This window comes from Alnus glutinosa, chromosome 1 (genome assembly GCF_958979055.1).
Source record: "Alnus glutinosa chromosome 1, dhAlnGlut1.1, whole genome shotgun sequence".
Lineage (NCBI taxonomy): Eukaryota > Viridiplantae > Streptophyta > Magnoliopsida > Fagales > Betulaceae > Alnus > Alnus glutinosa.
Genome location: NC_084886.1, coordinates 6,498,224 through 6,511,814, shown reverse-complemented (window position 1 = coordinate 6,511,814; position 13,591 = coordinate 6,498,224). Strand labels below are relative to the sequence as shown.

General features: G+C 37.4%; 2 protein-coding genes across 2 annotated transcripts; both read left to right on the top strand.

The window, feature by feature from the left end:
* The first annotated feature begins 1,290 nt into the window (after positions 1–1,290).
* LOC133868927 (galactoside 2-alpha-L-fucosyltransferase-like) lies at positions 1,291–4,912 on the top strand. The gene is made up of 2 exons (XM_062305924.1): positions 1,291–1,722; positions 3,252–4,912. The coding sequence occupies exons 1-2, from the start codon at positions 1,455–1,457 to the stop codon at positions 4,709–4,711; spliced, it is 1,728 nt and encodes a 575-aa protein (XP_062161908.1). The 5' UTR covers positions 1,291–1,454; the 3' UTR covers positions 4,712–4,912.
* Positions 4,913–5,514: 602 nt separating this feature from the next.
* LOC133868919 (uncharacterized) lies at positions 5,515–12,591 on the top strand. Its single transcript, XM_062305918.1, has 4 exons — positions 5,515–5,699; positions 7,003–7,125; positions 11,860–11,962; positions 12,059–12,591. Exons 1-4 carry the CDS (start codon positions 5,605–5,607, stop codon positions 12,299–12,301), a joined length of 564 nt encoding a protein of 187 aa, XP_062161902.1. The 5' UTR covers positions 5,515–5,604; the 3' UTR covers positions 12,302–12,591.
* The last annotated feature ends 1,000 nt before the right edge of the window (positions 12,592–13,591 follow it).

The window sequence follows — 13,591 nt, the reverse complement described above, 5'->3', positions numbered from 1 at the left end:
CTCCCTCTTTCCTCTCAAGTAATGTTAACAATTATCATTTTATCCTTCCAAATTAACATGGCTTTTAAAATTCTTGAATGTATGGTAGATTGTTATTAAATTTTGATCTAATGATAATTTTAAAAGTCACTTCAACTTTAAGATGATAAAAATATGGTACCTAACATTACCCATTTTCTCTTTTCCTTTAATTAAATGACTAAATTTCTAATGAGAATGATCATAACAATACATAATTGACTAAATTTCTTACAATATTATAACTCTAAAAATTATTTTTGAAAAACCTTTTATTTTTTTTATTTTTTACACCTATTTTTTATTTCTATTTTTTTAAAAAAAAAAAAAATCATCACATGGGTTGCTGACAAGCCTGACATGTCGATCAGTTATGGTATATATATATATATATTTGAATTTAAATTTTTTTTTCTTTTGGAAGATGTTCTATTAATGTAATAATAGTTAAGGTAAATGTTTAATGAATCTTTAAGTCGGAGTGGCATTTGAATTCAATCCTTCACTTTTTGAAAGTAAGTATCTAATGCTTAACTTTTTCATGAATTTAAAACAGGTCATTCTGTCATTTTTCATTCATTTTTTGTTAACATTTTCGTCACATTATTTTAAAATATTATTTTTTATGTAATTAATAATTTAATAATTTAAAATATTATTATTATTATTATTATTATTATTATTATTATTATTTTATTTTTTTTAAAAGAAGTAAGAGATATGGGGTGGCCATTCCTTAGGGGTGGCCCAAAAGTCATCCTCTAGATCTAGAGGTGGAGGAGTGATTGGCGGGGGACGTAAAAAGGTTTCCCACCCGTCCCTTTTAATTAAAAAAAATATTTTTTTTTATCAAAAAATAATTTTTGATGTGACATTAGAAGTCACTTTTTGATAAAGAATATTTTTTTTAATTAAAATAGCCGGCTGGGAGACGATAAAACGTCCCCCAAATATCATTTCTCTTAGAGGTGACGCGTGGCCACCCCAGGGGATCGGGGTAACCACGCTGCCACTCTCCAAAGGCTGCGCAGTCACCCAAATTCTTTATAAAAAAAAAAATTTAATATTTTATCTTGCAATAATATGATAATGGAATTTTAAGGGACAATGATTTGACTTAATAATTGTCCTGACAAAAAAAAAAAAATGTGTACAACTGTACAAGTATGATATAAGAAATGAAAAAAAATAGAAGAACAAATTTTTTTTTTTGAATAAAGAAGAACAAAAAATTGAACTGCAGACTGCAGTCATTATTTGATACTATAAATATGTTTCGATTTGATTGGTCCTCGCGTTCTGAAGTCCAAACCCTCTCGCAACATAGCTCTCTCTGTCCGAGCACAAGTATTCGTTGCTTTCAGATCCATGAAACTCAAAGAAAAAAAGGTTCAGGAAATGGGAGTGAAACCCGTGATGTTTCAATGACAGTTTGAATGGATCTGAAAGCGTTCAGGAGGCGATCATCTCAATCGAAGCCCGCAGGTCTACCACAAACTCTCCGAGCCGCCCGAGTCGCACTTACAAAATCTGGGTTCACCACGATGAAGCTGTTGAAGATCTTGGCTGCTTCTTTGGTGGCACTCCCGGTTCTCGTCACCCTCACGCTCATTCTTCGGAACCCACCTGCCGATCGCATCGCTGGCTTAGCTGAAGCCAGGGCTTTGGAAAGAGTAGCTCACAACGGCACGTCAGTGGGTGTAGGTAAGAAAAAATACGTTGTTTGATGATATGCTTTCTGTTTGGCCGCTGAGAAAGTTGTGGAAATGGAACTAAATGGTGAATCTCGTGTTTTGTGCGGTTTTGGCTTTGTAGAAGTTTAACTACAATTTATTGAGGTTTGGTTTTCATGTTTCTGTTGTTTGTATGGTTCTGTAAGATTTGGTTTCTTTTCCTCATATTACTATCATTTTTTCTTTAAGCACTATGTTCTGAAATATTGGGTTTTCGAGCACAATTAGAGATTTGCTTCTTTAGGCGTTTCAATTTATGTAAAATTGGTCACCCTTTATGTTGTTTTCAATGATTTCCTCATTCCCGTTTGATGATTTTTCAACAGTCATAAGTCACTAAACTGTAGGTACGTAGACGCTTACTTGGAAAAGAACTGGAAGAATATAATTGTACGTGTTTCTATGCTGCTTGATAGAACGTGTTCGGTTTGATTAGTTTTCAGATGAAAAGCTATGTGCTTTTGATCAAGATAGCTTGACGAGTATATGTAAGATGTGTTCGAATTTGATTTTTCGTTGTTTAATGTCACTGAATATTAGTATTATTCAGTTTGAGTAGTATTGTTTGCTGTGTTTGTTTAATGTCACTGAATATTAGTATACATTATCTGGATAGGTGCTGGGTGCCAAAGCTGCTGTATGGGGTCAATTGCTTAAACGGGCAAAATAAGGTTATTTATTTATTTATTTTTTAATAATCTGTTGTATGAAGGAAGGCAAAAGCTTCTGCTATTTGTATTGAGTTAATTTTAAAGCTATGCTGGGATATCTCTCTTTTTGTTTTTAGGAAATTCACAGAACAACTCATAGACTTTGGAAGAGCTGGGCATCTAAAACATAGTATTTCAAAAGTTAATATTTGACAGATTTAGGATGCAGATTCTGCTGTTTTCTTCTCTGTCTACACTAATTTTGAAGTTTTATCTTGTTGCTACATGTATAGATTATTATCAAATTAACTCGTTGCTGTATTTGTACAACTTAAGCTACTCAATTTAGTTCAGGTTCATATATATATATAATTCGAACCTCCAGTTTTAAGTTGTTAATGTTTCCTGCATTCATATACTTATCCAAAAAAAGATGTTTCCTGCATTCATATCATCATGTTTACAGTCAAATATATACACATAATTTAGTTCCACATTCTGGCCCTTAGTATTATTATCTCACTCTGTTTTGGTACTTACGCTCTTAAAGTTGGTTTCATGAGTTTAGTTATCCAGTGCTATCTCAATACTGTCTTACAGGATATCTTAGGGCTTTAGTATGTCTAGATTAACACTGAAGTTGTCAATTCCATATGTCAGTACCTTAGGGTAAACTGGATACATTTGTGAGTTGAGAGTATTGAAGATAACGTCAAAGCTTAGGCTGGAAAGTGTTGGCCTAAACCTTTCTAATCTGTACAACCAAAGCAAGGCGTGTTGTTAGCTTCCTGTACAGAACTTCTGGTGTATTGTCTAATCATAACGTCTTTCATTTCTTTACAATTTGCAGGTTTGGAAGATGTTTCCTCTCAACCTACTGACACGCTTAAAGACAAACTGCTTGGTGGGCTTCTTGCTCCTGGGTTTGATGAAGGATCTTGCTTAAGCAGGTACCAATCCAGTTTATATCGAAAAAGTCCACTCCACAAACCCTCTTCTTATCTCCTTTCGAGACTAAGGAGTTACGAAGATCTCCACAAACGCTGCGGACCCTATACCAAATCATTCAACACAACACTAGAACAACTCAAGTCTGGCCAGAGTGCTAGTTCTACAGAGTGTAAGTATCTTGTGTGGATATCTTTCAGTGGGTTGGGTAACAGGATTCTAACCCTGGCATCAGCATTCCTTTATGCCCTCCTCACTAATAGGGTCCTGCTTGTTGACCCAGGAAAGGACATGGCTGATCTTTTTTGTGAGCCATTTCCAGAGAAGTCTTGGTTATTGCCAACTGACTTCTCCTTCAAAGATCAATTCAACATCTTTGATCAGAAATCTCCTCATTCTTATGGGAACATGCTGAAGAATAACATCTTAAATTCTTCAATAGAAACACTCCCATCACATTTATATCTTTATTTAGCTCATGACTATGATGACCATGATAAGCTCTTTTTCTGTGATCAAGATCAAGCTCTACTTGGTCGAGTCCCTTGGTTGATAATGAAAACAGATAACTACTTTGTCCCATCTCTCTTCTTGATCCCCTCTTTTGAGCAAGAACTCAGCAAGTTATTCCCACAGAAAGATACTGTTTTCCACCACTTAGGTCGGTATCTTTTCCACCCTTCAAATCATGTGTGGGGACTAATTACGAGGTACTATCAAGCCTACTTAGCCAATGCAGATGAGAGGATTGGGATTCAAATAAGAGTTTTTGAAACGGGAAGTGGTCCCTTCCAATATGTGATGGATCAAATTTTAGCATGTACTCTAAAGGAGAAAGTGCTGCCAGAAGTAGATAGGAGGAGATCCATTGTCACCCCACTAGGAAAGCGAAACTTGAAAGCTGTCCTGATGACATCTTTAAGTTCTGGGTACTTTGAGAATGTAAGAAACATGTACTGGGAACATCCAACAGTGACTGGGGAGGTGGTTGGGGTTTACCAGCCAAGCCATGAAGAGTTTCAACAGACAGAGAAGTATTTGCACAACAGGAAGGCATGGGCAGAAATTTATCTCCTCAGCTTGACTGATGTATTGGTCACAAGTGCATGGTCAACGTTTGGCTATGTAGCTCAAGGTCTTGGAGGTTTGAAGCCATGGATTCTCTACAAGCCTGAAAATCAGATGGCACCTGATCCAGCTTGTCGTCGACTCATGTCAATGGAGCCTTGTTTTCATGCTCCCCCATTTTATGATTGCAAGGCAAAGACAGGAACTGATACAGGTGCACTTGTTCCTCATGTGAGACATTGTGAGGATATGAGCTGGGGCTTAAAATTGGTCGATGGTCATGATGAGTTATAGCTACCTTATTAATCATTCTGTGTCTTTAGTTGACCAATTTTGCATACATATTTATATGTAAATTAGATCATTTGTTATTGAAGGACTTTCAAAACTGCAAGCATCTATGCTACGGCCTTCAGCGAGACTTTTGACTGGTGTTACTTCTGTATGGAATGACAATATATTCGTTGAAGTGGGAAATTATCCCATTTTCAGGCACATTATTGCTTGTTTCCAGGGTTACTTGATTTGATTGAACATGTTCTTTGGAACCACTATTTTCCAAGATATCATATATCAGATAATTGAGAGCCATTTGCATGTCACCTTTAGGTTTATTCAACTTTGAAATGTGAATATAAATCGCCTGGCCATCAATATGCCTATGCTACAATAACCTTGTTGTAGCTAGTATAGTAGTATTCATTTTCTCCCTACTAAAAGGAAGTAGTCTTATATTTGTACCAATACATGACTTAGAATCCGACACACGACATAAGAGCTGATTATTTTTTACACAACTCTTATACCCGACACTAATCTAACATGAAATTTACGAGTTAGGGTTGAAAATGATTTGACTCGTTTAATTAAATTAATTGAGAATGTTGTTTATTTGCCGGGCCTGTTGTTTATTCGCTCATAGGGACCCAACAAGAAAATTCTGTCTCGTATATGAGAAGTTACCAAAAATCAAAAGCAAAGTAGGAATTTACAGGGAAATCCACACCGTTAGTGTTGGCCCACTCGATTGAGGCGCATTTACGCGAGCCCATTTTGGTTTCTCAAAGATCCATGTCAGCCGAAAGGGATGCACACGACGTCGTACTCTTGCTTCAGTACTTACCTTATTCATGGTGGGAAGAGAATAGAGCAGAGATCGCGAAGCAAAAGGAGGCAAAGACGCAGCCATGTCGTTCATGAAAGGAGATTTGCTTACTCGAACCAGAAAGCTGGTTAAGGGCTTGGCCAAGGCCGAGCCCGTCTGGCTCAAAGCCATGGAGCAGTTCGTTTCTCTCTCTCACTCTCACTCTCTCTCTCTGAGTCTGAAAATGGTTCACAGATCGTTCTAATGGATTCGTACGCTTGAATTGAGTGGTTTTTTTTTTTTTTTTTTTTTTACGTGCTTTTACAGATTTTATTTTTATATTATTCAGTTGTTCTACGATACAAATGTGGCGGGGTTGTAGAGAAATAGCAAGGAGCTTCTAAGCTTCATGGGATTCGGATCATAAAGTTGCTTAATTTTTTGAACAATTGGTTTATTATTAATTTAAAATGTGATTGATCCAAGTTTAATTCTCGTTTTCATTTCTGCGATTGCTTAATTTGTTGCTTCTTGAAGGCTGTCAAGTTTTTGTTTTGGGATTTCTGTGTTGACTTAGACGTTGGATTACTTAAGAATTCACTGGTGCTGTTATAATAGAAGAGTACGTTTTTCTGAAGGTTGTCAGTTTACAATCAAATTTTGCAATTTATTTCACTGGAAAAGAAAATAGTTGTAAGGAAGTGTGTAAAAGGACAAAAGAAAAAAAATAAAAGAGAAGGAGCAGTCTGCTCTTTTTTATAAATGTGTGCGTTGTTCTCTATTGTCCAAATTGATCTGTGTCCTTTGTTAATCATACTATATAGCTCTGAATAACTGCTAACATCTTTAAGCCAGTCATATATCCCATGATATGTGAGTGTAAAGATGATTTTCTGTCTGATTTTGAGGTAGGTGGTGTGATCCAAGTTCATTTGTTTAAAGTTGTGACTGCAACATCTTCCCCGCCCTCTCCTCCTCGTTCTGGGGGATAAGGTGTTTGATTCTATATTTCTTTGTGGCTGAAATATACTTTTGTTCCCTAAAGTTTGGCCTACATTTTATTTTTGTCTCTAAAATTTTAAAAAGTTTCAATTTTTTCCTTAAAAAGAAAATTTTAAAAGATGACAATGTTCTTCTTTTGTCTGTCAGTCGTTACCATGAACTGTTTCCATTTAATTCTTAACATTTTAAAAGCGCCTCAATATTGTTTTTATCTACCCTATTATCTCTATGCCAAAGGTAATTGCTGATGTGACTGATTTTTTTGTGAACATTTCCTTATAATGCTTACGGGATAAGTTGGTTTCACAAAATCAAAATATATGAAGACACGTGTATATTGAAATAAAAAATATTTCTTAACCTAAAGATTTTACTATCAGAATTTAGATTTTGATGCCTATTTTGCCTATATTAAGAATCTGTTTAAGAATTAGTCATATTTTTTAACTCTCTTTTCATAAATCTTAAAACTTTGAGAATGTTGCTACCTTATGTGCAGTGCACCACCTGCAACATTTCCTTGTGCTGGTGGAAAAGTTAAAAGAATCAGTCTTCCTGAGGACCCTTATATAAATAAGTTCTTTCAGAAACATCCGGACTCAAGACCCGAAGATGCCATCAAGTATTGCTTTGTATCTATATCTCAAGTTTCTCTTTGCAATATTTGGTATCTATTTTCCTGTTTAGTCATTATAATGTGCTTGTAACATACCTATCTTGTTATGAATTTGGTTTTCTAAAGGTGGTAACAGTATGTTCATGAAGAAAAACTGATGGCCCAAATTTTTTTTGTGAACAGAAAAAGGAACAAAACATTCTGAGTATGTTTTGCATTGTAGTTCTATTCGTTGGCAACCTCATATTTGTAACATTTTAATACAGGTTGAATAGGCTACCTCTGTGCTTGAAATTGATCCTGTTTGTTGCTGACATGACTTTGCTTTGGGTGTTCAAGGGTTTTGTTATTCCATGTGTGCACACATACTTATCTTGGAACACATCAGTAGACTAGTCGCTTGATTCTGAAAAATGGAAAATCTTTTGAATTCAATGTCAACTGACATTTTTGACAAAAAACTTTGCATGCTTCTTACCTGCTTTGGATGTATAAGAGTGATAATGACCTGATGGGAAGGAGATTTTTTTAATGAACTAAAGAGAACTATTTCTCAGGATAGGACTGTTGATTTTGATTTTTATGGGTTCAACTCAGATGAGTCATTTTTTTTTTCCAGCAAGTAATTGACATATATCATTAAAAGCGTAAGATGACCCTAAGTACACAAGAAGTATACAAGAGGAAGCACCTGGCTAGAATGAGTAAAAAGAACAAGAAAATCACTATAACTAATCGTGAAATGAGAAACATAAGTAACGGTCCAAAGATACAAAGTTTTGAAGAATAAAGACTTAATCTCTTCCAATGTCCTCTACTGGTCCTCAAAACTTGTGTCATTTTTTTTCTCTCCATAAACCCTAAAGAAGAAACGTAGACACCATCTGCCACGCAGCAACACTGTGTATTGCCAGTAGTTCGCCAACAAGCATACAGGTCGACTATCCGTCTAGGCATAACCCAAAACGACTGAAAAATGCCATCCAAATGACATAAGCCACATCACAATGAAGAAGAAGATGGTCCATGGACTCTCCATTCCCCTTACACCTGTAGCATCTATCCACCACAATGATATGTCGCTTCTTGAGGTTATCCATAGTAAGGATCTTACCTTGAAACGCTAACCAAACGAAAAAGGCTGTCTTGAAAGGAGCCTTAGTTCGCCAAACACTCTTCCAAGGGAAGCGGCAACCTTCATTACAACCCAAGGAACAATAGAATGATCTAACCTTAAACTACCCTATTTTGGAGGGGACCCGCCACATCTTATCTTCTTCGTCTTACTCTAGCTAAATATAATGTTCTGAAGAATGAGGTAAGGACATCCACCTCCCAATCATGAGCCGCTCTAGCAAAGTTCAAATTCTACTGATTGGAACCACCATAAAACTCCAAGTGAGCTGCAATTGAGGCATCCTTTGCGCATGCAATGCCATATAAAGCTAGAAAGGCTTCCTTAAGGGCCACATTCTCACACTACTGATCTTGCTAGAATCTAATCTTGGAGTTACCTCACACCTCAAATATGGTGTGACAAGAATATTACCCCCAACCCCTCCTAATGTGCTTCTATAACCCCACCCCAAACGCTCCAGAAGTCAATAGAATGCCATCCACCGCATGAGCTGCCAAACTTAAATTCCATCGTCACTCTCTCAAGCACATAACCCAAAGCCATAGCTAAGAGAGCACGATTGAACAATAGCAAGTTTCGGATTCCCAACCCTCCCCCAGGGAGTGGTGAACAAATCTTAGAACAACTAACCAAGTCATATTTGAACTCATCACTTAATCCACCCCATAAGAAATCACATTGGAACTTCTCAATACGGTTTGGAACACTTGCCAGGAGAGAAAAGAGGGACATGAAATATGTGGGCAAGTTGGAAAGTGTGTTATTAATAAGGGTAACCCTACCACCCTTGGACAAGTACATCATTTTCCAACTAGCCAACCAACATTCTATCTTCTCAATAACACTATCCCAAATATTCTTGGCCTTATAGGAGGCCCTCCAACGGTAGGCTGAGATACTCACCAGCAACGAGGAAACCCCACAACCTAGAATACCAACCAGCCTCTCCACATGCTCAACATTTCCCACAAGAACTAGTTTAGACTTGGCCAAATTAATCTTCAAGCCCGAAGTAGCTTCAAAGCAAAAGAATAAGCAACGGAGATGATTTGGATTGGCACCACTGAAAATCAAAGTATCATCAACAAATAGAAGGTGAGAAAACAAACCCACCATTATTACCCACAGAGAAACCAGACAATAGTCTCCCACTTACTGCAGCATAAATCATTCTACCCAAGGCCTCCATTAGAAAAACAAACAATAAAGGGGACAAAGGGCCCCCTTGTCTTGGTCCATGGGAGCTATTGAAAAAACCCGTTGGAGTGTTGTTTACCAAAACCGAGAAGCGCACCGAAGAAATGCAATGAGCTATCCAAGAAAACCATTTCCTTCCAAAGCCACACCTCCTCAGCATATACAACAGAAAGTTTTCCCAATTAACATGATCATAACCTTTTTCTATAGCTATTTTGCATTTAAAACCCTGCTCACCATATCTTAATCTGCTATCAAGGCATTCATTGGCAATAAGAACAAGATCTAGGATTTTCCTACCTCTTATGAATGCATTCTACGACTTAGAGATAATCATCTCCAACACCATCTTAAGTCTATTTGCTAGAATCTTAACAATAATTTTGTAAATGCCCCCCCACAAGTCTAATCGAGCGAAAGTCCTTGAAGTCAACAGTCCTTGGAATCTTCAGAATGAGGTGAAAAACGAAGCATTAAGGCTCCTCTCAAACTTACCACTAGCATGAAAGTCACGAAAAACCTTCAGGACATCCTCTTTTAAAACATCCTGGCAAGTTTTGGAAGAATGCTATAGAGAAACCATCAGGGCCCGGCATCTTGTCACCATTTATAGCTTTCACTACCTTCCTCAACTATTCTTCCTCAAAATCTCTCTCCAACAAACTAGCCTCGATCACCTCAATGGAATCAAACGAAAGGTCATCCACCAATAGCCTCCAACTAAACTGTTCGGTGTATAATTTTTGATAAAACTAGACAATGTGCCGTAATCTCTATCCGGTTAGTAGAAATGGTGCCGCCAATCAATAAGGAGTTAATGGAGTTATTCCTTCTGTTAGAGTTAACCATTATGTGAAAGAATTTAGTACAATTATCACCCTCCCTTAACCACAATACCCTAGATTTTTGCCTCCAACTCACCTCCTCCATGAGTGTAGATCTTTCTAACTCGCTAACAACTTCTACCTTCTTCATTTTCTCTTCAACGCCTAAGGCACTCTCTTCTTCAAAGACATCTAAAACACGTAACTCCTCTAGAAGGATCTTTCTCTTCCTTTCTACATTGCCAAACACCTCCTTGTTCCATCTCTTTAAATAAATTTTCAAAGCCTTGAGCTTGCTAGCTAAAACGAAGCTCAATGAGCTTTGGAAACGACTATTGTTTCACCTTGTCTACAAAAGCTTCAGACTTTAGCATTATGTTTTCAAATTTGAAAGACCTACCCCCCGCCCCCCCCCCCCCCACCGCCCCCGCCCCGCCCCGCGGAGCGTCTCCGCAGTCAAGGATGATTGGAATATTTGATCTGAACAAAGTCTAGGGAGCCTCCTCTGGGATACACTAGGAAACTGGGCTTTCCACTCCGAAGAAACAAAGAATCTATCAATTATAGACCAAGCGGGATGGTCCCGGTTATTTGACCAAGTAAAAGTACTGCCAACAAGAGGTAGGTCCATCAGGCTCTAATAAAAAATGAAGTTAGAGAACTCCATCATAGCAGGGCATAAACAAGCCTTTCCCGACCTTTCACTAGGGAAATAGGTAACATTAAAATTGCCCCCAACACACCAAGGCAAGTTTCACCAACTAAGAAAACCAGCCAACTCATCCCAAAGAAGCATTCTATCCCTATCATAATTAGGGTCATAGACACCCGCAAAAGCCTAGGTGGAATGATCTTCAAAAAATTTGAAGGTTACAGCCAATATGAATTCCCCCACACACTCGTTTATCTTCTCCACCACCCTTTCGTCCTACATATCAAAATACCACTTGAAGCCCCTTTGGAATCCAAGCAACACAAGTCCACATGATGACACCCCCACAAGCTTTGCACAACACTACAATACGTGACTTCAAGCTTTGTTTCCTGAAAACAAACAATATCCACCTCCCATTCCCTAGAAACAAACAACACTATAAGTCATTTAGAAAGTAAATGTAATGTAAATACTGAGGTACTTGCCATATTTGGGTCAAAAGGTTAAATTGGTTTTGCTTATTCTTTTGGTTGATGCTCGAGTTTTCCTTTATTTGCTTCCTGGGGCATTGATCGCTTTGGAATAAATTTTTTTTGAGCTGCAAGTCACATTGCTTGTGTTTACTTCTTTTTAGTATTTTTGTGGTGTTTTTCTTTCATATTTGATTTCAATTCCCCTCCATCTTCTTTGAATTCTAACATTTGCTACATTTTCAGAATGAATCTTAATTATTACTGGGCCTATATCCAATATTAAATTTCTGACTACCAAAGAAATATGCATAAAACCCATAGTTTTGGTCATGGACTTTTCAATAGTACAATTTACTCGAGGTTTAGGGTCTTATCATGACCTGTTTAGCAGCATGAAATTTGTTTTCTGGATTCAAATGCGTGACAATTCACTTAAGCTTCATGTTTCTACAGGATCTGTGGTTTTGAGCCCCCTTCTGCTCGTGTTTTTGGTTTGCGGGTGCTTGACCTGAAGGAGCAGGGTGTTAGTGAGGAAGAAGCAATGGCTGTAGCTGATGTATGTATTGTAGATTCTTGGATTTAGCTCTTTCCCGTAACATATGCTGTCTCCCCTTCCCCCAAAAAATAACTGCTGTTATTTGTTGGTGTCTAGATGGAATATCGGGCAGAGAAAAAAACAAAGAAGGCGGCATATAAACGAATGAAGCAGATTGCACGTCTTCAAGGGAAGAAACCTCCTCCTAACCCATATCCTAGTGCTATCAAAGAGATTCAAGCTGAGGAGAGGAAGTATGTTCGTGACCGCTTCTTCAACCCCGACATACTCAAAATTGTGGAGAAGTTGAAAGAGGAGAGGGCAGCTGAGGCACGGGACAGATACGGAGGTGGCTTCTAACCTTGAAGTGGCATGAGAGAGAGCTCTAAACGTAGTGCCATGTTTTGCTTCTGGATCCTGGGTTCTGGTAATAACTATGGCCAATGAACCACTAGAGTGCTCATTACGTTGGCTTTGAGGTTTAGTTCACATATGAGCTGAAATTATTAGACCAAGTACTTTTTTAGAAATGATTTCTTTTTCTTTTCTAAATCTCAAGGGGTTTTTTTTTTTTTTTTTTTTAGGCAAAACTACATTGTTGATTGAAGCTTTGAGCAAATACGTAATAAAATCATGTTTGCATTCTTATATATTAATTAATTGTTTTCCTGAGTAGCATTCTTTTATATATTAATCTTGCAAGCTAGGTCACATCACGGCCACGTGGTCGAGATATGGAAAGAGACAACAATATGACAAAGTGGAATCAGATGCCTACCTTGAACCCAACGTAAGTGCAAATAGAAGTAGTCTACTCTACCAAAGGAAGCTGGCCGTGAGCGAGGTCTAGAGAAATTTTAGGAAAGGAAATTCAAACAAAATGGGCATGCGAAATATGTAAATAACAAACTGCTAGAACAGGCCCAGTTAATTGAGACAGGATGACAAAAATTGGTATCGCTATAGCCTGTTAATTGACGATGCCTACATTGTGCTGAAATCTTTTTAAGAGTGGAGTGTCCCACGTAAGGCGGGAGGCGAATGGAGCAACTCAAATGCTTGCAAAGCTTGCGTTCTCTCAACAGAAGAAGTGTTTTACATTGAAGATGCCACTCAGCACTCAATGCGTTATTGATATTTGTGCCCGCTGAACGTTGTGGTCAAGTTTATTCTCTCATTAATGAATGGAATGCGTGAATGAGTTCAAAAAAAAAAAAAAAAAATTACAAACAAAATAATCAGCTTTAGTCTTTGTATATGTTTGTAGATAACTATTCTGCTAATTAATAAATAAATAAATTCGATGAATTTAATTGTTGAAAGACTTAACAACATACATGATTAGCCTCACTCCCAAAAGAGAAAAAAACAGAAGGATAAAGAGAATCTGAAAAAAAAAAAAAAAGGATTGATCCTTGTATACCTTCCCTGTGGTTCAAGAAAATAACTCTTTTCCTTTTTCATTTTCAATGTTATTTTAAGCAAAAAGAAATGATGCAATGAAAAAGATGATTCTTTGATAGAACCGAGGATCATGTTTAAACCAAAGAGGGCCGCTGGATGGAGAGAGATAGAGGGGAATGATGACTTAAACTGTACTTGTGTAGAAAAGACGGAGGCACATCAAACAAAAAGAAGCCCCAACAACTC